Source organism: Hesperophylax consimilis, chromosome 16 (assembly GCF_061612785.1).
Source record: "Hesperophylax consimilis isolate HC1 chromosome 16, BYU_Hcon_1.0, whole genome shotgun sequence".
Taxonomy (NCBI): Eukaryota; Metazoa; Arthropoda; class Insecta; order Trichoptera; family Limnephilidae; genus Hesperophylax; species Hesperophylax consimilis.
In genome coordinates this window covers 23496853-23520211 of record NC_142851.1, presented here as the reverse complement: position 1 = coordinate 23520211, position 23359 = coordinate 23496853, and the positions used below count along the sequence as shown (strand labels likewise).

The window sequence follows — 23359 nt, the reverse complement described above, 5'->3', positions numbered from 1 at the left end:
GTTAGAGAGCTTTTTTTTGAAGATTTTTTCTGTGTAATTTAAGCTTCAGTTTTCGGATATTTTCTAGCTTTGGTGCAATAGTTCTTAATTATTTTCTAGCTCTGGTATTTTTTATGTAATTTTATCTAGAGTTTTTAGATATTTTATAGCTATTGTATTTTTACTGTAATTTAAGATAAGTTATTTAGTTAATTAAGCTTTGTCAAATCCCCTAGGGGTGATATTTCATAAAAATTGTACTAGTATTTTTTCTATATTTTTTATAAGCTCTGGGGATGGGAAAGAGCAAGGTAAGTGAGCACCTAGATATTCAGTTCCAGTAACTAAACCCGGTAAATCATGCTACGTTTCGATTCCGAATGGCAGTCTTTCACTAAGTGAGACCTACTGAGAGCATTATTTTGATGAGGTTTTAGGATTTCTAATCAATCTAGATTAAGCGGGAATAAAATTACAAAATTGAAAGTCCGTAACTTTAACTTAAAATAAATGTTTAACTTTGGCAAATTGGTTACATAAATGTTTATTTGCTTGGATGCATTTTGTATGTAGTCTACGTATTAACTTCGTTGCATTACATGTAGTTTTACAATTATTAACTTTATATGCAAAGAACAGGCTTCGTCACCGAATCCTACCTAAGTAGCTGCTAACTCGCACAATGTTTAGCACCCTATAGAATTAGGCGGCATTAGCTCACGTACCGCTTTGCGCACCCCTGACTGAAATACGACCCCGCCACAAAATTACGGTTGGAATTAAACTATTGTTTGCGTTAATAACGCCACGGCTGATTGTGGAAGTAACGGTTTTGCTGCGGCAGTCATTGACGGGGTTTATTTGCCTAACACCTTTGTGGATCTGTTTAGCTGTTCAAATAACCTGATTATATCGGCTTTTATTAACCAAAAGCTATTTCATGTTAGGCAAACTCGTTCTGTTAGTTTTATAGTGATTCTTTCCGTCGAACGGTGGTGCTACCCGTGTTATATGGTGAACGCTTAGTTTTTGGAATGGGCTATTTGCTTAATTTGTGTTAAACGCAAAGCAATGCCATCTAAAATGTTACATTGTTTCAGGAAAATATTTTTAGCAAATAATGCTTCAGTATGAAGCAATTTCGTGGTTTAACTTCAAATAAATCTTTGTCGTCATACGGAATGTTGATTTACCGTAATACAGAAAATCTGTTTGTATTTTCCAGTATACTTGGAGACAATATAAGGTAGATGATAGACTCGTGAACAAGGAAAGATAATATGGGGACTTAATTGAATTCCACCATGAATTGATGGTTTCACAGTTAGGTAGACATATATATTTTTTTATACAGTCAGTTTTATTATACATTGTGATTATTCGTACAATAAATGCCACATTTTTAAATAATTAATAAAAAATACCAAAAGGTCATAATGCCTCTGATGTAATTCGATCCCAATCACTATACAACTATAAAGTATTGTGGAGATATTTAGAACTGTTGTGACGTCATCTGCTTTAAACTCCTTAGAAGCTCTTATAGGTACTTCAAATCAAGACTGTATACAAATTTTTAAGAACAAATATAGAAAATAAACTTCTTCTCTGATAACGTACATTAAAAATATACCCACTGACATCTAAGTTAAAATGAATAACTTTTTTTTCTGGCTTTCAAGGGTGTTCTAGGCCATCATTTCAAATTATGGAGAGAGGGAAGGTGAATTTATATATTAATTTTGTTCATATTTGCAAATTTTAAAATTAATATAAGGTGTATCAGCACGTACCCAACAAACTGTAATACCTGGCCTTATTAGTATTAAAAATAAAAAATAAAAAGATTAAAAAAAATTCAAATTCAAAAAAATATATATCACATGTTACTGGTTACTCAGGCTAGTAACTGCTTAACCCACAGCCCTGATCCTAACATTTAAATGCCTACAGTTGTTTTTCTTTATGTTTTGAGGTTAAACAAATAGAATAAGTCACCGTAGACCAAAATGCAATCTATATTTTACTCCAAAAAGCTGGTTAAACCACTGGTTAAAGTTTGTTCGATTCGTGTGGATACACGTGTGCAGTGTAATATTATAATAGAACAATTGATATTGATTAATTCATATACATATTGACCTGCTTGGTTGTTAGTACGTACTTAGGAACGTATATACATACAAGAAAACTGTAAAACAGAGATAATTTTGATAATATTTAACATGCATATTATAGTAAAGGGGGAATACTGTAGTCAAAATCATAAATCAACTCCATTGCACTCGTAATTTTCTATTGGTTTAATTATATTTATTAATGAAAATGTAATTAGTAACATTTTGTTTTTTTCAAAGGTTATTTGTTTTCAATATTTTATTTATTAGTTTATTAGTAGAAATCAATTCAAATTTAGTGCAGAAAACAATGTAGGAAAAATATGAAAATTTAAAAAAAAATGTGTAACGAAAATAATTTTCCCGTTTTAGGACGGTCAAACATGATTTTAACTTTGCATTTATTAAGCACTGCCTGAAGTTTTCGGCGTAGCTCACGCTTTATGCACACAGAGATTTTCGAAATCAGATCTGTGGACAGAAATTTCCAAATACTACTTTAAGATGTGGGAAAGGAGGTTGAGGTAGTTTTTTTTAAATTTCATATAGACAGTGAGCTTCCTCCTGTTTTCGTTTTTTTCTTAACAAACCGTCACCAGGACATCCTTCTTACTGATATACGGGATGTCCTGAGGTTAAGTACTAACTTCGTGAGGTGATGGTGAAATTAAAAAAAGATAAATAAATATTACGTTGTTTTTTTTTTCATACAAAAATATTTTTCTATGGAAGAATATTATTTTCTCCATACAAACAATTTAAAACGTTGAAAATAAGAAAAAAGTTTTTTTAATCATTTTTACTTGTAATATCATGTAGAATCACCTCCCGAAGTTTGTGCACTTTACCCCGGACATACTGTATATAAGAATATATTTAAAAAGATAGCTGACGATATATTTTATGTGAATTCTGAAGATTCTCAACTGCCTGTAGTCTGTGGGCTACGACATCCACATAAAAGAGTGGGGAGGGGAAAGAGATAAAGGAATAAGTACTTGCTGTTCAGTTTTGGTCACCAAATACTGCATAAGTCATTTCAAGCAACGTGCAGCGTTGGGATTATTTTTTAGAGTATCCAGTGTCCACTCTGGAACTGTCGATTTTTCCCGTTCTGAATAACGGATGTTGTAACCTAGATACGAGTATATCGTTATTGTCAAATCACTGGGTTTATTTTTATTCATTTTAACTAATTCATCAATTATGGCAAAAACCGTACACAAAAAAAATCTCTATGAATAGATATTTTTGGAAATAATATTTATCACTGTTATATTTGTACTGTTAACCTTACCCATCCATCATTAATTTGTAATCTTGCATTTATAATCTTGTTGGGTACATTAATTTGTAATCTTGTATTTTCCCAAAACTTTGCTTACAAAACTATCTACTTTACTGAAGTTCCCACAGCCAAGACTTATTAAGCTCTTATATGAAGTCAATATTAAGCTCATTACCTCACCACATGAGCTTACGGCGGGCGGCAACCTTCGACCGCTTCCTTTGAAGTTCAGTTGGCCGATTCAACCTTGCGAAGGTTATTTTTTCAGCATATCTCTGCCAATCTTTACACACTTACGACTGATTAAATTCCTGTTAGACGGATGGGTATATTTTAAGAGCTCGGCTTAACCGAATACACGTTTGAAAACGAAGGAGGAAAAACAATATTGTTTTTTTTTACTACCACTCAAGACTTAACACCAAAACCACTATGACTGTGGTTTTGGTAGTATTCTATGTGTATTGAGGCTTAGTGGGGAGACGATGGCGATGGGAAAGGGGAAGGTTTGGATAATTTGAAAGTGATTGGAAGGCATTCTACCACGGGATATGTTGTGAGGGTTTAGGAAAATCGGAGACGAAGGAGATGAGTTGAAAGAAGGCTGGGAAGTGCCTGAATATTTAGATCTAGTTACTGAACACCGTTATGTGCATTCCGTGCAACGATTTTTCAAATCTAAATGGCGGTCTTTATCCAGGGTAATCACTAAGGAATATAGCGCAAATCTTAATTATTTTAATAGCAGCAAAATGATTATCTAAAGCAGTTAAAGCTAACAGTGAGCCCGGGCATTATGGAATTTGCATTGATTTTCTGTCTGAAATTGGGCGTTTTTAAAATTCCCACGGAGACGGCACTGGCAAAGGTGTCTAATTTATTATACTAATGAGGTGTTTATGTAAGCAGACATACGCACATCTTTTGTCCTAACGTGTGTCTCACTATAACTTAGTGTGTAAGAAAGAGCAGTATTATTGTGATAAATAAGGTACGCATTATATTTTTTGTGCCGTCGCCGTGATGTAACCATGAGAATCAGAAAAGCGCCCATTTATTGGTCAATGCTCCAATTTTAAGGATACTATGTGATTTACTTCATAGAGTAATCACTGAAAAATTAATTTATTTATCAAGAAATTAAGTAAGATATCATTTTCATTTCCATTTTTCGGATGTTCAATTAGTAAAAGATTCTATGGCAGATTATTAAATTGGAGTAAATGATAGTATCCAGCTCATGAACGTTTTAGTACCGATGGGAATGATTGGCCTAGTGCTTACCCAAAACTCTAATGACGTAATAATTAATATCTAACAACCTGGGAATTTCTTTGAATAAACAAAACAGTTTATTTAACCACCACCTTTCACAAATAATAGAGAACAAATAATAATAACATCATGTTTAATGTTGTATTTACAATCACGCTATTTGTTTGTCTATAGCCTGATTCACATCAAGTAGCACGTCCGTGATGCGAATTTGAACTAACTGGAGCCAGTGGCACTACATCTCCTTCAGGAGTATATTATGAGATTTACGGGAGTGGGACAGGAAATAGAAAGGGAAAAAGAAGGCTCGCAAGTACCTGACTACTCAGACCTGATCACTAAATACCACACCTTACTAATTAACGTGTTTTAAAACCCCTTAGCCTAATTTGTCTCTTTTGGGAAAAGCTCATATAGGTCTCGTAGAAATGGTTGTCTCCGTTACTGTCGTAGTGAGAAATGTGATATAAACGGTGTTAGAAAGAGAAAACACCCCGCTTTATATTCAAACTAGCTGACGGTTACCCAGCGTTACTCGGGGTGTTATCATTAGGAGATAGACATTTACCACTCGATTATAAAACATCGATTTTTCTCTACTTTCTACAAAAATAATATGCATGTATTTTATATACAAACCTTTTGGAAGAAATTCTCTAAATGATAGTGAAAACCCTATCACAATCCGTTACATAGTTCAGAAGAACTAAGCGCATAAACAGACAGACGTGGATAGCGACTTTTTTTATATTTTTTTAGAAATATAAGTGTTAATCACAGAAAAATTTAAATATACACCTCTATGAAACTGAACTGAAATTTGAGAAAAAATTCTGAAACTTTGCGATTTTTGTATTAATTATATTTGTAAGAAACGTTATAAAAGTGAGACGACAGTAAGGTTTATTTTGACAAATAAAATATATGAAAAACAGTATTTAGTTTTCGAATATTTTCAGGTATTTTCCATTTCAGAACTCATGAACTCTGTGTTCGTAACCAACGATTTTAACCGCTTGGTAATTGATGTCGTCAAAGCGTTACTATTGATAAGTTTTCTCCTCGCTTGGACCAATACTGAGCAATATTAGATATTTATTTATTTATATATTACACGCCCTTATGTACTAAATTCAGTGGAACAGTAATCAAAAGTAAAATTTGTTTTTAAAATTATATGTAACCTAAGCAAAAGAACAGTATTATGCTAACTGTAATTGTTATTATTTCTGAGGCATGTTATTATAGTCTTTTTGTAATTATATTCCGTGCAGTTGAATACATCTACAATTTCTGCAAAAATTGAGTATGTGAATAACTGAGTCGTGATATTATTGTTGCAATTAAACATAATTTTCAATTGTGTAGTTTTAGTTGGTATGTTGAAGGTGAATAGCTTCAGTAAATCAGGGCTGAATATTGACACAAGTATTTATTTGGTATGCCTAATAATTCAATTCGGTGATGATAAATGATGAAAATTTTAAATTTTTGACATAATATGAAGGTAAGTAGGTCGTAACCTTTGTGTTTCTTGACATTAAAAATCGATAATTTGCATGAAAACATTTTTTAGTGTCGGTCCTCTATAAACATTAATAGATAGAAGTTGTTAACATGAATGTGTTCTAAAGTACCTTTCGGGAAATCAATAAATTGAAGCATTAATAAATTAAAATTTATTGTGTGCTTTTACATGTATATTTAACGGGCTAATATGGAGGTTGAATTTGAATAGAAACTTCCTAAGTTAGTGGTAATTATTATTTATTTATTTATTTAACGCCCAGAGGGTTTTACATGTAGGTGGTACAATTTTGATGACAGATAATTTTGAAACATGAGAAAGAGTAATAAAATTAAAATTACATTAAAAAATAATACATGCAAGAAACAAAAATAAAAATAACAAGAACATTAATTAAAAAATACAGCGATTTGACTGGTTTACAAAAATACAACTTCCGTTTAGGAATAGTGTTGAAATAAATCTTTTACGTGATCCACAAAATTCGCAAAGTTATTATTAAATATATCGACATCACCTTAGTATTGGTTTCCCATAGTGTGAAACCGTTGTCTTGGGGAGTTCGCAATGTAATTGCGCTTATGTGTGTTGCAGTGGAATTGTGTATTTTGTCGTGTTGTTATTGTAGGTATTCGTAAGTTTATGAGTTGCAGAAGTTCGCAACAGTCGAATTTAGAATTCTGAATAAAACAGTTAAGTCGTTTATTTTACGTTTGTCTTCCAATGGGTGTATTTTTAAGTATTTAATAGGAAATGATATTGTAAGTCTTGTAGTGGGATATTTAATTTAAAATTTATAAAACGTAACGTAAACTTATGTAAGTAACGTAAAATAATTATTGTTGATAACGCATTTGTAGTGTTTTTCAATATTTAAATAACCTGAATTTGAGTAATCTTAAAGTATATTTTTGTATTTTTTATTTGAACACCGAAGAGTCCCAACTGCTCCCAGCCGTCTGAAGCCAGTGAGACTATGGCATCATCAATCGGGGTATATTGTGAGGCTGAAGGTAATAGGGAGAGGAAAGAGATGAAGAAGAGGAAGGTGGGAGAGTACCAGGCTCAGATCTGGTCACCAAACATGGCTAAAGCCATTTCAAGCAACGTTTCAACTACACCAGGGCGATACTGAAAGTATCTTCGACTCTGGAACGTGCACAATTATACTGTATGTTATTTTTAATATGATACGGAAGATCTACAGTCTCTCGTGTTTAGGATTAACGAATAATGTATGAGGAATTAGTTATTAATGAATGTAAGTAAGTCTAAAATCATAGCGTTTTAAAGAGAGAGAGCACGAAAACAGTGTGCAATATAGTTGTGAATTATGAATACTTGGAGCAGGTGGATGAGTTTGTGTATTTACGAAGTATGTTTATGAGAGGTTGTAAGACTGACAGAGATATTGAAAGAAGGGTAATTGCGGGTAACTTCATTAATGGGGGACTGAACGCGGTTGGCGCTAACGAAAAATTGTCCAAAGAAGCGTAGTTCACAATCGAGTACTGGTACCTACCCTGATGTATGGCAGTGAGGTATAAAACTGGCAGAGGAAGGATGAAAGTAGACTGAATTCTGTAGAAATGAGATCCCTGAGGCGCATGTGTTGTAAAAACATGTGAGCAAATGAACGAAGAAATGAGTGTAAGGAGAATATATAACTAATATGAATGAATATGAATAGTAAAAGAAGTCGGAGACGCCCGAGGAAGACATGGCAAGTCTTTCTCTATATGTTGAAATGTAAACGCTTAAATAGGGGTAAGTTATAAAGTTGATTCCGCAATACAAATTAAAATAAAATTCTCGACAAAAATAAAAATATATATTTAAAAAATTATGCTTAATATTTTAATGATTCACGTTTAAATACTCGAAATTATTGAATGGTCTTGAAAATCTGTTTATTTTAGTGTTGTAATGCTAATAACATTCCAATAAAACAGCCATTTCCACAAACCTTCCGGCGCCCACAAGGTCTTCTCAATCATTCGGGGAATCCCGGTCTTGAATTTCACCGTTCTATGCATTCCCAGTTAGCTCATTCCGCAGTCTGCTCGTACCATTTGTTTGTGGAAATCCGCATTCCGGAACCCCTTTGTCTCGGCAGAGCGGCCTGGTTTACTGCACGAGTTCCGCATTCCACAAAAAGCCTTCTCTTTCAATCTTTCCACAGTTTTTTTTCAGTTTTTTCACCGTTGCCGCTGCCATACTGTCGCTCGGCTTTCAAAGGCTGAGTGCTCTAAATATTCAGGAAATTGAGCTGACAGTTGCAAAGAGGCTCGTAATATTTGTCACAAGATTTTTTTGTGTGTGGCGATGTTCATGCTACACCATTCAACTGCAATTCATGAGTGTTTTGTTTTCTTATCGAGATGAAAACTTGGACTTTTGTGAATAAGAGTGGATTAAGAAAAATTGTTAAAAATCAGAATCAGATGAATTATTTGCAATTTTCTGTATATAGTTAAATAATTGATGGTTTCGTCCTTAAGAGACCCGCACAACGCACTGAGCACTGAATCGCTTCCAACTAGCAATTACCTAAGATAAACATTGATGGAAACGCCTGAATACACTATTATAGCCACAATTGGTTTCATAACATTTATTTTGTCCTTTTGACTGTTTGATTATTTTATTTTATTGGAATAACTTTTGAAGGTAATACCCATTATTGTAATTTTTTCTTTTAAGACGTTGATTATCCTAATAAATCTAAACCAAACATGAAAGAGAACAAGACATTGAAAAATAAATAAAAAGTAACGGTCTCCACTGGGAATCGAACCCTGGATTTATCTACGAGAATCATGCTAGGTTTAAACGGTTTATGTAAAAAAAAAATAGATTATTTTTTTTTTTTAAATATATTTCGATTTAAAAAAGAGTGGGTACTATTTAGGTTACAAATAATTTCACTAGAACTTTGTAATTATTCAAAACATATCAGCCAAAAATATGAAATTTAAAATATTTATCCCAATGGCCGAGTTCCCAGGTGACACCGTTATACAGGGTTTTCCAATAAGAGGTGTCATTTTGATTTTCAATCGTAAAAGATCAATGGTTTTGTTGCTTGTGTGGCGCATAGCGTCTTGTTGAAATTAAACGCTGTCCAGATCAATACCATCCAATTCCGGCCATAAAAAATCATTAATCATCTCTCGATAGCACAATCCATTCACCGTAACTGTTGCTCCAGCCTCATTTTCAAAAAAGTAAGGTCCAATGACTCCACCGGACTCGTGCGCAAATAGTCACACGTTGAGAATAGAGAGGCTTTTCAACAATAACTCTTGAGTTTTCCGAGCCCCAGATGCGACAATTTTGCTTGTTTACGAAGCCACCGAGATGGAAATGGACCTCATCACTCAAGATGATTTGCATTTGATTCACTCAAGTGAACTTTAATCATTTCAATGAGTTGTTGAAGCGTGTATCGTTCAATTTTTATTAATGGCGTAGTTTTTACTTGTCAAATGTTAAAAAATGACATCTTTAAAAGTAACATCTACCGAAATAGCGGGCTATTCAAAATAACACCTTTTATTGGAGAACCCTGTATTTAATTTTGCTGTGTCTTGTTTTGTTTCGTGTTTCGTTTAGATTTATTAATATTATCTTCTTCAATGCTTACTTATTTATTTACTAGTAACATAAGTATCTGACGAATGATCGTAGATACATATATTATATTGTGTGAAACTGTCAATAATATTTCAATAAACGCCGATACAAAAATGTTCCTTACATTATCAAATTTAATAATAATGAGCAATGAATTTTTCTATTTTTTGTATTTCTTTGGCATTCACTATGTAACAATTTCTAGACATTTTTGTTTTTGGAGGGAGGAGTTAACATAACGGGGAACATTCGGGGAACCTCCGTTTCCCTCTCAACCCCCTCCCCCTCCCTCAAATCCCCTCCCACCAAAGAACCAAACTAAATAAAAACCCCATATTTCTGCACTTAAAAATTTAGTTTTAAAATAGCTAGTTAATGACATGGACGTGTCGAAACCGGTCGCTAATTAATAAAAGTTATACGTAACAAATGTACATTGGAATAATAAAACTCATTAAAAACAAAAATGAATTTTTCGTTAGATAGCTGATTCTGGACCTCGGTGAAATTCGCTTTCAATAATGACAAAGAAGAAATACAATACACAAACATTTCTTTTTATTATCAATATTTTTATCCCAATTTTTATTTTCTCCTACGTTAAAAAAACGCAAAAAATAAGAGCAGTCAATAAACTTGAATCATTAACGATTATAACTTACAGGTCACCATTAGATTTTTTAAATATATCTGTTCTTGTTTCACCCGATCGTAAGGGCAATCGAATGAATTGTATAATTTAACAATGAGAGGGTCATCGACAAAATCAATTATTTCCTAGAACCATTTGAATGGCGGAGCAGTTCTGCGAAGGGATTTAGTTTAACCTATTGTGGTGCACAACCTATTTCTGGTAATGGGGGCAGCGGCGGCTTACGTTGTCGGGCAATTGTAGAGCAATTGTAAATAATAAACCCTTGAAGACCCACCACACTAGCGAACAAATTTTGATGCAGTTCGCGCAATTAGAGTTGACCCAAACAAATTAGGATTTTGTGTATTAGAGCACATGTATTCAGTTTCAATAGTGAATTCCTTGCCAAAAGTGACATTGTCATTGCATTACCTAAGCTTTTAACATTTTTCTAATGTGCTCTTTTATCGTATTGAAAGTGTCCTTTTTAACTTTGCTGGAATTTGATGTTGTGAAGTCAAAAAACATGTCTGAAGAACGCAAGCTATATATTTGTATAAGTACTGTGTTCGGTTCAAGGTACGGGTCAACTCTGGATGCAATACCTATAAATGTAATTTCAACTCTTAACTCCTCAGGCTAATCTGTTCACTTATATGATTATATGGTCTCATAGAAATCATTGTGTTTCCTTTGATATCATGGTGAAAAATATGAACTAAACGATGTTAAAAAGAGAAAACACCACACTTCATGTTGAAATCCTGAATGTACACTTACATGAAACCAAAGGCTCCGACCACAATTCGAGAAAAATTATGAAACTATTTCCAAATCTTTTATTATTGATATGACAAAAACGTGTGGTTACAATAATGTTTTAAATATATTTGTCTAATAAAATATGTGTACTTTTTTTAGTAGTTTTAACAATTAATATAAAATGACACAAAAATGTAAATTTTATAAATGACATTGCCGAGAGCGTTTATTTACTTGAAAACATCCTAAAACAAAGAATCGTTCCCACTTCGTTATTCCGCTAAGTGAGTATTTAGTCTTTAAAACTTGCTTTTAATTACTGTACTTGGTGGTACATAATTAACTTATAAACTACAGAGCTTAAAAGTGTACGCAAGTTGAGAAAATTCAAGTCCTGCCACAATTTAGTATCTTCAACTATAATTAGGTAGGTATATTAAGTTATTAAGTTCAACACAATTATTTTTCTCGCGAGATGGGTAAGTACGTATTATATTGCTATAGTTATAAAAATGTTTCGACTTGATAAATCGGTTTCTCGGCGTAATAACTTTGAAATTAAATGGGTAAACTTAAAAGTCAAGTCAAAGTAGTAGTAATAAAACCGTCGAGTTTGCAAACAATTTATGTAGGTACGTTCTAATAACGTTATGGACTTACTCGTTGTGTCTAATATATTCCGTACTTTGCTCAAAAAGCATGTTAAATGTTTCTTGTTGGGTTAAATCAGTGAGTAAATATGACACCTCATAATGTTTTAAAGTACCTAACCTAACCTTTCTACTAAGATTTACGCAAAGGGAAGTTTATTATTGCTATATTGTTATTTTGCTTATTAATAGATGTTTTTATTAAAAATAAAATGCGAAAGTGAATAAAACTGTTCGTGTTCTTTATTATTAGCCCAACGATTGAATTTGGGAGCCACCTTTGGGCTGGTGCCCCAAAATACTTGATAAACCTGCTTGAATCTGTGCAAAGGAGAACGATCCGTCTGATTGACAATCCGTTGTTAACAGACCGATTGCCTTCTCTAATGCATAGACGCAATGTAGGCATGCTGTGTCTGTTCTACAGGTATTTCAATAGAGCCTGCTCCAAGGAGCTAGCAGCATTGATTCCTGATGCACCGGTGCACGTGCGCGAAACTCGACGGACACGAACTGAACACCCGTTCACGGTTGACGTTGGCTTCATGAGAACGGGCCGTTTTTACGACTCGTTTTTGTGTAAGTCGTCTCGTATGTGGAACGAGCTACCGGCATCTGTTTTTCCTCCCTCCTATAATCCGAGCCTCTTCAAGGCCGGCATTAACAAATCCCTTCCTACAGCCCCTACCTTATTCCGCCTCACAACGCCGCCCAACCGGGTGGCGACATAGTTACCCTGTCTGTACACTGCACAGGCAGGGACACTCTTGTGAGGTGTCACATAAAAATAAAAATAAATAGTTATTTAATAATGTATTTATCAAACTAGCTAAACTCGGCCACGCTAATGACTAATATCTACCTCGGGCGTGTCCAACTTTTTCCACCATTCACTTCTGCATACCACAATGTTGCTGTTGAAAAACTACATTTCATCGACAGTAATTCGACTTTGAATCTCATTCCTGTGCAGAGATATTGCGTTAAGTGTTTCTCGGGCGTCCCCGACTACTTCTACCATTCAAACCACATTCTCAACACTCCTGGTCCTAATGAGAACAAATTTTGAAAATCTCAAAGCAATCGGTGAAGAACTGTCGGAGATTTAAGATTTTGAACATATTATATAGTATTGATATATTGTATATTATATAGTATTGATATATTGTATATTATATAGTATTGATATATTGTATATTATACACGGTGTCCGGAAACTCGTAGTACAAGCGGGAAACTGGAGAATCTACACCACATGGGGAACCCAAAAAAACATAAAGTTTTTTGATTTGAGCATTTTCAAAAAAAAAAAAAAAAAACAAAAAAAAATATTTTTCGGCTATTTTAGGGTTAAAGTTTTTTCTGGTGTTTAGGGTTGAATAACAGATGTTTTAACCCTGCAGAGCAGAAATATTTTATGATTACACCGGGTTAAATGAAGGGTGATTTCAAAATAATGCTTCAAATCCGAGTTTCTTCATTTGTTTTACTTTCAAATAGTTTTAATTAGTTGGGTACTTTGATCTTCAGTAATAATTTATAAGAATTTGATTAAAAAAAAAAAAAAAAAATCAACTTCAAACTCGATTTACTCGATAACGAAAGCTCAAATAAAAAAAAATATACTACAAAATCGACTCCAAATGTGATGTAGATTCACCAGTTTCCCGCTTGTACTACTAGTTTCCGGACACCCTGTATAGTATTGATATATTGTATATTATATAGTATTTATATATTGTATATTATATAGTATTGATATATTGTATTTTATATAGTATTGATATATTGTATTTTATATAGTATTGATATATTGTATTTTATATAGTATTGATATATTGTATTTTATATAGTATTGATATATTGTATTTTATATAGTATTGATATATTGTATTTTATATAGTATTGATATATTGTATTTTATATAGTATTGATATATTGTATATTATATAGTATTGATATATTGTATTTTGCTTATTTATAGATGTTTTCATTAAAAATAAAATGCGAAAGTGAATAAAACTGTTAATTTTATTTTATTGAAGAAGAAATTATGCTAAAAAATCTAAAGAAATACAACTGGGAATCGAATCCACGATCTCTGTCTTAGAGGGAAAATGACTTTATTCCCTCTACATTGAAACCTAATTGTCATGCGTCATATTTTTCGATCTAATATTTTAATGATCACAAAGTTCTAAATTTTGGTTTATAACTAAGATAATGTCTCGGATAAACATATCCGATTTTCGTTTTAAATTTGATACCTATTAACTTTTTTCTAAAAGTCCAAATAAATATTCAATTTTTATTGGGTCGACTTTTTTTAACTTTTGAATGCAAAATATGATTTTTTTTTTTGTTATTTGTTTTTGGGGTATTATGCCGTGTTGCGCTAACTCCTTCTTTAGCCAACGTTTCGGACAGCATTGCAGTGTCCATCATCAGGGCAGATGTGTTGAACACATCTGCCCTGATGATGGACACTGCAATGCTGTCCGAAACGTTGGCTAAAGAAGGAGTTAGCGCAACACGGCATAATACCCCAAAAACAAATAGCAAAAATACTTTTGGCCGTGAAAATCTTAAATCATATGCAAAATATGATGTTAAATATATGTATAGTAAATTGTCCTCCTCACTACGGTTACCTGTGCTGAGGCCAAATAAAGTTATTCATTTCTGTTTTATTAGTTGTCCTTTTTAATGTATTTTTCAGAGTATTTTCATTAATCTCTTTCAGCCAGATTCTTATTCTTGATTTGAAATCATTCAAATTTTCTATTTGCTTTATATCAGGGGACGGATGTTGAAGAGTTTTGTCGCAAAATAAATATAATTTCATTGTCCGAATGTGGTTTTATGACCTAGAATATTTTTTATGTCATTGTGTTTGACCTTGATTGATAAATACGCGGTATTGTAGAGGATTCAGTATTTTTAATAGTATATTTTTAGCATATATTTGTTGTACATTTGGTACATCAAAACTATTTAATATTTCAATCGAAGGCGTTCTTATGGGTACTTTCAGTATGGTCTTTATAATTCCTTTTTGAATTGTGTTCAGTTAATGTGTGTACTTAGATACAGCAGATCCCCATCCTATAATTCCATATTCAATACGAATTTATAATTGAAGTAAATACAAACAAATAAAAACAAATCTGAATTTTGATTTAGTTATATAGCTTAATGTGGCTCCTACAATCCATCTAGAATCTACCAATAACTGGTGAAGACTTTATAGTTTCCGGCAGCCAATTATAATATTTCACCCCTTAAAACTGTTTTGCGAATTAGATTTGTCTATTTTTGGTAGTCTAATTTAATGGCACGTCTTTTTGCTATGTCTGTGAATAATCTTGTTGTTTATAATTTGATGTATTATTAATATATCAGTCACGATGAATCGTAAAAATACCAGTGCTACATATCGGCCACATTTTTTAAACTTAATAGTATTGTTAAAATTATAGAATCGGCTGAAACATAATTATGTCATAGTAATTCTGCACAATCGGCGTTATTGAATCCTAAGAACATAAAGTTATTTTGCAATTGGTCATTATGAAACGTAATAATAACATATTTGTCTGCAATCTTCCATGATGAAACGTAATAATAACATATTTTTCTGCAATCAAATAACAAGTTGTAATGTGCGTTAGTTTTTACTGCGAATTCGAACTGATTCTTCGGACGGTGATATAGTAGGTACGCAAACAACCTACCTATAATTAGATTTTTTCTATTGTATAAATTAATAATTCTCTATTTGAAATGTGTATTTATTTTTTAAATTTTTTAAAGGCTAACGTACTTAAGTTTACTAACGGTGTTAATTTGAATGTTAAAAACAGGAAAAATATTTCTTTTTGAAATCATCCCGGGGAAAATATTTTATGATCACTATCGGTTACACAAATTCTACAAATATTATATCAAGTGATTTTTCACGTCGATTTTTGTCGCTCATATTTCAGTGTATAACGTTACGAAATGTAATTCCGATTGCCCGTGAATATTAATATACCCATGACTTGTGTTCATGTGTAGGTACTTTCTACCTCAATAGTAATACATGTAATCCGATGGAGATAACGGCGGAAGGTGGGGTAATTAAAGAAAGGGGTAAGAGGAAGATAAGGAAGTATCTACCTGGCATTGAAAAGTTGTAAGAGAAAAATTACCTTTCATCGAAGTAGGTAATTTGATTATGTGACTTTTCAAGGAAAGAATTGTATAAAACAAGATTTTTAGAAACGTAATCCAATTGGATTCTGAAAATAAAATATCCTATTCAAAAATTGGGATTCTTTGCAGTAAAGGAAAAATAAGAGCTGTGAGTCCTCTGCGTGGGTCATACTTGTCTTTATTCTCTATCCAAAGGGTGATCTTCTCTGAGCTCCCGTAAAACGTGAAACTCATAACAAATTGAAAGCCTTCCTAAAAACGGCTTACAGGAATGGCAGCTCTTTTTGAAGTTTGACTAAAACTATGGAGATCGGCTCTAGGGACAGATAGCTTCTATAAACTCATAATTAATTTATAATTTTACGGTTAAGTAGACCTCGCGCTCAAAAAAGTATGTTTCCAATAATAATTTTATTTAATAAATCAAAACCAAAATTTCCTGTGAAATCACAACTTTTGTAAGTAATTACTTAAATACATACCAACTTAATTATGAACCTTAAATATTTTACGTTAATTTTTTTTCTTTTATATATTCAATGATATTATCATTCAGTTTACAAAAAAACAGTTTATTTATAAAAGTATGAGTTCTGCTGCGTAATTATTACAGCTGGAATGTTACTCTCAGAAGGAAATGTATGTTAAAAAAATGGTTATGTGAAAGAATGTTTTTGTACTAATGTAATTATGTGTATATTTTATGTACTTGTTAAAATTGTATTTGTATTTTTTTAAAATTAATTGTAAAAAGAACCCGTTGACAAACTGATGTCAATCAGTTAAACGGGGCTAATAATAAAAAACTGTTAATTTATTGTTATTAAGTTTAATTTGTAGAACTCCTTTTTAATGTTTTATTTTTTATATATTCAATAATATTGTTATTGGGTTTATAAAAACAGTTTATTTTTAAACAAGTTCTGCTGTGTAATTATTATTACGCGTGACAGTTGTTTCGCCCTCTGAAGGCAATAACAATATTATTGAATATATAAAAATAAAAAAATTAAAAAATAAATAAAAAATAAAAACTGTATTTTTGGAAGTTAAAATTTTTTTATTTTTTTTTAACTTTTTTCAAATGGGATACCGCAAATTTCAGTTGAATTGTGGAAATTGGGGTATTACGTTGGAATGCTGAAAAAAGTGGGAATGAGAAGGAGATGGCGAAGGAAAGTAGAACGAGAGAGGAAGGTTGGGAAGTATACCTAGTTAATCAGATCTAGCCCCCAAACAAGAGCATTTTGAAGTATTTAACGAGAGTATCTACTACTACGGCTCTCCGAAACGTCTCAAAAAGGATGAGACAAGATGATACCCAAAAATCATTCTACATACTCCACGTGAATGTCAATTGCACAAAATATTTTTTTTACGCCATTGTATTAAAATAATTGTCACACTCTATTAAATATTAATTTGCGTTCTATCCTCCAGGTGTCGGCGGTGGTGGATGACGTGTACGCGGAGCACTCGCACGTGGCGGGTCAGTTCAGCATGCTGGCGTCCAGCCGCGCGCACGTGGCCGGCTCGCTCAACCCGCGCGCGCTACTCGGCGCCCGGGTGCACAGCAACTTCATCGGCTGTCTCAAGAAGGTAACGTAATATTGAGCTTTAATTTTTATAAATAGTTTTTCAGCATTTTGTTTAGGTATGGCAGTCAGAGTTGATATGAACGCAGTACTCACAAGATCCATTGCTTGCATATGGCATATTTCAAGCGTGTTATTCGACTTCAGAAAAGAAAATACGTTTCACAAAGACATCTCTGTAGCAATCCAAATTGTGTTTTGTTCTATTCAATTCTTAGTAACTTTTTTTATGTGATTCCTCAGAAGAGCGCCCATGTCTGTACAGTGTAATAACATAGGTAGAGGAACCATGAAGCATCCCAGATGGGCAGCGTTTTGATAAGGGTACCGTATGGTAGGAAGGAATTTATTAATAATTATTATAGAGCCAACATCAACTGTGAACGAGTGTTCTCACGTGTACCGAGGATTATTTGTGTGACACATACCTAACGAAAATTGCTGTAAAACCAATATGTTTTTCTGGTTGAGTTTGCTTTTGAGGTATTTATTTATTCGTGTCTCTTAAGAAGGCTGAATAACTTTAAAGAAATACGAAAACGGGCAGTTAGTTTCACATGCTAAATATTATAAAAAACAACAACAGAATCGAAGAAACAACTCTTTCGGTATCAATCGTGAGCGGGTGTTACACCAATAATATGACGCCATGTCATGCGAGATCCACTGGTTAAATAATCAAGAATATGTGACATAATAAACGTAATAAGTGTTTTATTCACGAAATGAAGAAAATTATATTTATAGCACAGTGCTTAGCTGTTAGTTTGTTTGAATAGTATAAGAGTAAGCCGATTCGAGGTTTCAATTTCAGTTTAACTTCGCAGAATGTAGTGACTCAATATACCCACTACCCATTGAAGAATTTCTCTCCACATTCTGTCCATCTCTGGCACTTTAAAGTGTACCACAACCAAAATACCTATCAGCAGAGTTCTCAATATACTCATAATTTTAATCCGTCTTCTAAAACAAACGCTTTGTTTGCTACAAAACCAAATATAATGGAACACAACTTCTATATGAAGTAACGTCATTCCAACTCCATCTTCAACGCCACTTCACCGACATCTCTGACTTCCCCGACTTCCCCACCACTAACAATTTCATCTCAGCCATTGAACTTCAGCAATAATGGAGAAACTTCGCTAATAAATTAATGTTTGAGTCTTGTTCAAAACGTTATAATAGAATATGTCACAACTCATAACCTCATAGTCGAGTTGATATTTTGTGTTGGGTACCACTTATTTATCCCAGATTGCACGATAAGTTCGTTATTTGTACAGTTTTAGGCTTCAGGGTGAAGTTGTGTACCTACACTATCAGTTCTGATATGAGAAATACGGTGGAGTGAAATAAATCATATTAATTTACTTGCTTCAATTTTTTGACGGTGTCGGTGTAGAAATTGAATGTGTGAGAGTAAGAAGCATGGCGCTGAGTCTAGACAAGCAGCGAACTACTGAATTTGACATATGATTACCGGCGAATTGTAGAGCTTGATTTTGTGCTTTCAACTAGTAAAAATAACGACGTAGTATAGTAACTGTCAAATAATCGAGCTTCGGATTGCTAAGGGATTACTATACTAAATAAAATTCTTAATAGAGTACTGTACTAAATAAAAGTCTTAATAGAGTACTGTGCTAAATAAAAGTCTCAAGAGAGTACTGTACTAAGTACAAATCTTAAGAGAGTGCTGTACTAAAAAAACTACCCGGAGCCTGTCGGATTGTGGCTTCTCCAATTAGGGTAGGTGTATTAATGAAGTAGAGAGGTTAAGGAGGTTAGAAGGTTGGGTATTAGGTACCTGGATATTCAAATCTGATTTGTAACTAACTAACCATTACGCCTTTTCCCCGCAGGGGTAGGCAGAGAGGGCGGACCGCCAAACAACTCGGTCTTGGCATACACTCCTTGCCTCATTCATCGTCTCATACATACTCTTATATTATTTACTGACTCTTAACATGGCCTGACTCAAGTATCTGATTCACTTGTTCGTGCCATGTTTTCCTCAAGCGTCACTGACTTCTGCTACCATTCACATTTGCATCGTATATTCTCCATCTGATTTATACACACGACTAAAGCCATTTCAAGCAATATTTCCTTTCTGAAAGATTTTTTTAATGAGTTTTTGTTGTAATTCAGACTTTTTTATAGAGTATTTTTCGAGATTCGTTCCCTGACAAATAGTTCTTTTTTTACTTTCTCGTTCTCATATTGTACGTTGTAAATCTAGAACAGTTAAACCAATTAGTATGGGTTGGCATTGAATCAAAAGATAAAGTAATTTATGAACATCGAGGTTCAAAATTAAAACTTAGGCAGTGTTATATGTCACAAAAATTTAGATCTCAACCAGTGAGGGCGTCTAAACTTTCTTTTTAAATTGTTAACATTTTAACATGGGTACTAGAATGATATCTTAGAGTTCGAGTTTCGCGTGGGAAGATACTTAAATAAATAATTCGGGACCTTTAGAGTTTAAATTATTCAATGAAAGCTGTCAAACGAAACTTCCAGTGTCATCTTATTATTCAAAGGATGATTCGTATATTTAATGGATTTGAGACAGTTTGGCAGATATTATGACAAGCTTTACGTTTTATTTTTCTATTTTAAATATTCTCAAATGACAATCAAAATTATATTTTTTGAACGATAAACAGTCTAATAATATGGATAATTTCGGAGAATTTTTAGTTTCGATGACAGGGCTTCAGAAATGAAAGATGTATCTGCTTTTGACATTGATATATTAAGCTATTTTTTTAAATTTCAACGTGTATTATTTTATTTTATTTTTTATGTGACACCTCACAAGAGCGCTCCCTGTCTGTACAGTGTAAACGCAGGGGAACTATTTTACCACCCGGTTGGGCTGCGTTGTGAGGCGGGTTAACCTAGGGGCTGTATGAAAGGTCCTATTAATTAGGGGACTTGAAGAGACTCGGATTATATGAAGGAAAAAACACAGATGCCGGTAGCTCGTTCCACATACGAGCCGACTTACACAAAAACCAGTCGTAAATACAAACATTTCTCATAAAGCCTACATCAACTTTGAACGGGTGTTCCGCTCGTGTCCTTGTGTTATAGCTACAGTATTGTTTTATAAAACGCGTCCTGATTTTTTTTTCATTTTGAAAATAAAGACAAAAATAAAATGTCATATTCAAAAACCAATATTTCCGAGAAATGCTTGTGTTTGGTTTGATCACGAAGTTGGGGCTAGGTAGGTTGCTAAACCAATTTTGGCCTTAACAATTTGACCACTCTCGAACCGCTTACATTACAAAAGCGGATATTCATGTGCACTGTTATTTCTATTTTCTATCATATCCTCATGATCGTCCTCTCGATTAAACTCCTCTATCCAAAAACATCTACTTTTACTATTCTTTAATGAAGATGCTGGTCTTTATAATTGATGGGAATTCTCTTTTCGTCTCCAAATCATTGAATTTTTTTAGACACGAAATCTAAAAATTGTCACGTAATAAGGGAAAAAAACTCTTCAAATGTGTAGGTACATCATCAAAATAATGTTTTCGAAAACAGTTTTGAGCAAGAGTTATTATAAAATCTAATAAGTTAATTGTTTTTATTACCAAGGTAATTTTATTTCTTTCAGATTGTGAATTATTCTGTTCAAAACAAATACACAGGTACAGTGACATATAAAGATATTACAGTAAAATTACCGCATATTACGAAAATTCAATTTTCTGCTTTCTTGTCTAACTTATTCCTTGTCTTCGTTTAATAAATGTTCGTGACTTGCGATGAATTTCCTTTTGAACGTTTTTAATACGAATTTTGTACATGAAAGAAAAGTTCAATTTCAAACCAAACGTCTTCCGCGATGTTGAAACAATAATTAAAATAATAATGCAGAAAGCAATAATGCCAAGTGCCCGCTTTACCTTAAAACGTATCTTCAATAAGAAAGATGAGCTATTTTCTTAATAATACTTCATGCATTCCAATCCAATATTATCCATAAAGATTATTGTAAATAATTTAAACGAGACGCAATGAAATGGTGTTTGTTGGAATTGTGTGATAGTATGTGTAGGAACAAGGTATGGAAGGAAGGAACAGGAAGACCAATCACTCACCACTGTATTTCTGCGAAGAGCACACAACATAATCACAATATAGTAAGTTCCACCGCGATATCGAGGTAATTATGGCCACAACAAAACGAATGAGTACTTAAACGATATTATGCACATTAAAGATAGTTAACTTCATTCAAGATCATGTACACGAAAAACAACAAGAGCTTGCTTCCAAGAAAGTCTCAATCCTTCTTTTGTTTTCAAAACAAATACACCCGAATGCACAAAACAAATGTACTATGTTCTTGCTATTGTTCCAAATTTTAAATACTTTTTCAGCAAGGTGATGGTAGAAACTAAGCATATTCTCAAATTCAAAACCAAACAACTCTAATGTTGATTTTTTGTGAATCTTTTACTGAGTATGGATAAGTTTTATAGGTTCCTCCCCAATAATATAAATTATTGAATAATTTGTACATCGCTGTTGTAATGTCTCAGGACATAAGGATAAACATAAAAAATATATTTCTTGATTTGGTACCTTTATCAAACAAACATATTTCTTACAGATAACTTATAGGTTACCTAAAATAAAATTATCTTAAAATTTTGTTGATATTCTGTTTCTATAATTATATGTAATTTTCTCATTGTACAATATTTTGTACTATTTTACAGTATTTTTGAAAATATTCTTTTTCCATTTTTGTAACTATACATATTATTATCTATATATATAAGCACATAGACTAGCTCCCCAGTTTGACCCGATAATATTTCTCTACAAATTGAGTAAACAAAAAAAAGTGATGTCTGATATGAAATGGAATATTTTCAGAAAAAGTAAATAGTGAAGGAGGTATCTAATGTTATGATTGTTGAGAATTATCTATTTCATAATCAAAGTAGCACCAAATTCCGTTAAAGTACCGCCTTTTAAGAGAATAAACGTGATACGTGAATATTAATAACTATATTTGAGATTCTAGTTACATACAAGAAAATTTATCAATAACGTGTAAAAATGTGAAAATATTACCCAATTGAATACTTTTACCATTCTAAAATAACATCTGCAGCTTTTTATTCTTTATTTTATGTTAGCAACACTAAAGTAAAATGTCTAACTCTTTAAAATCGAACGTCAACCCATCAAGGCCATACAACCTTAAACAATATCCTCCGCGGGACCAAAGGCCTCTGGGGACGGATGTCACTTTTCTCTTTCTTTTCCGCTCCTCAAACTCCTCATTTTCCTTAGAGATGTCAAAATAATGTAACGAGATCTCCCTTTGGGTCTTTATATTGACCGGAGAAGGAAAGAGTAAGCAGCGAGGTGGAAAGTGTAGTAAGTCAAGAAAGAACAAGATAAGAAAGGAGCTTACCGGCGGCTTGTAAATATTTATGAGGAATAAATAGAAATAAATACTGCAGATAAAGGTAAAGAGAGGATAAGAATATAGCTGAGCTTTATTGTTTTCTGATTTTTTGTAGATTAAAAATATAGTACCACCTGGAGTTGGAAGTATCTGGAATCTGAATAGAATAAATTTTAAAATTATTTTACAAAAGCGCAAACTATTTAAGGGATTTATTTTATATAATTCTGCGCCCTAATATTT

General features: G+C 32.8%; 1 protein-coding gene across 1 annotated transcript in view; it reads left to right on the top strand.

The window, feature by feature from the left end:
* The first annotated feature begins 6160 nt into the window (after window positions 1-6160).
* Window positions 6161-23359, top strand: part of LOC149416905 (neurexin 1-like) — a 69601-nt gene continuing 52402 nt past the window's right edge. Inside the window, exons 1-2 of the mRNA XM_089641345.1 lie at window positions 6161-6166; window positions 17507-17665. Of these exons, the coding sequence (XP_089497471.1) occupies window positions 6161-6166; window positions 17507-17665 (165 nt within the window). The remainder of the gene's footprint in view (window positions 6167-17506; window positions 17666-23359) is intronic.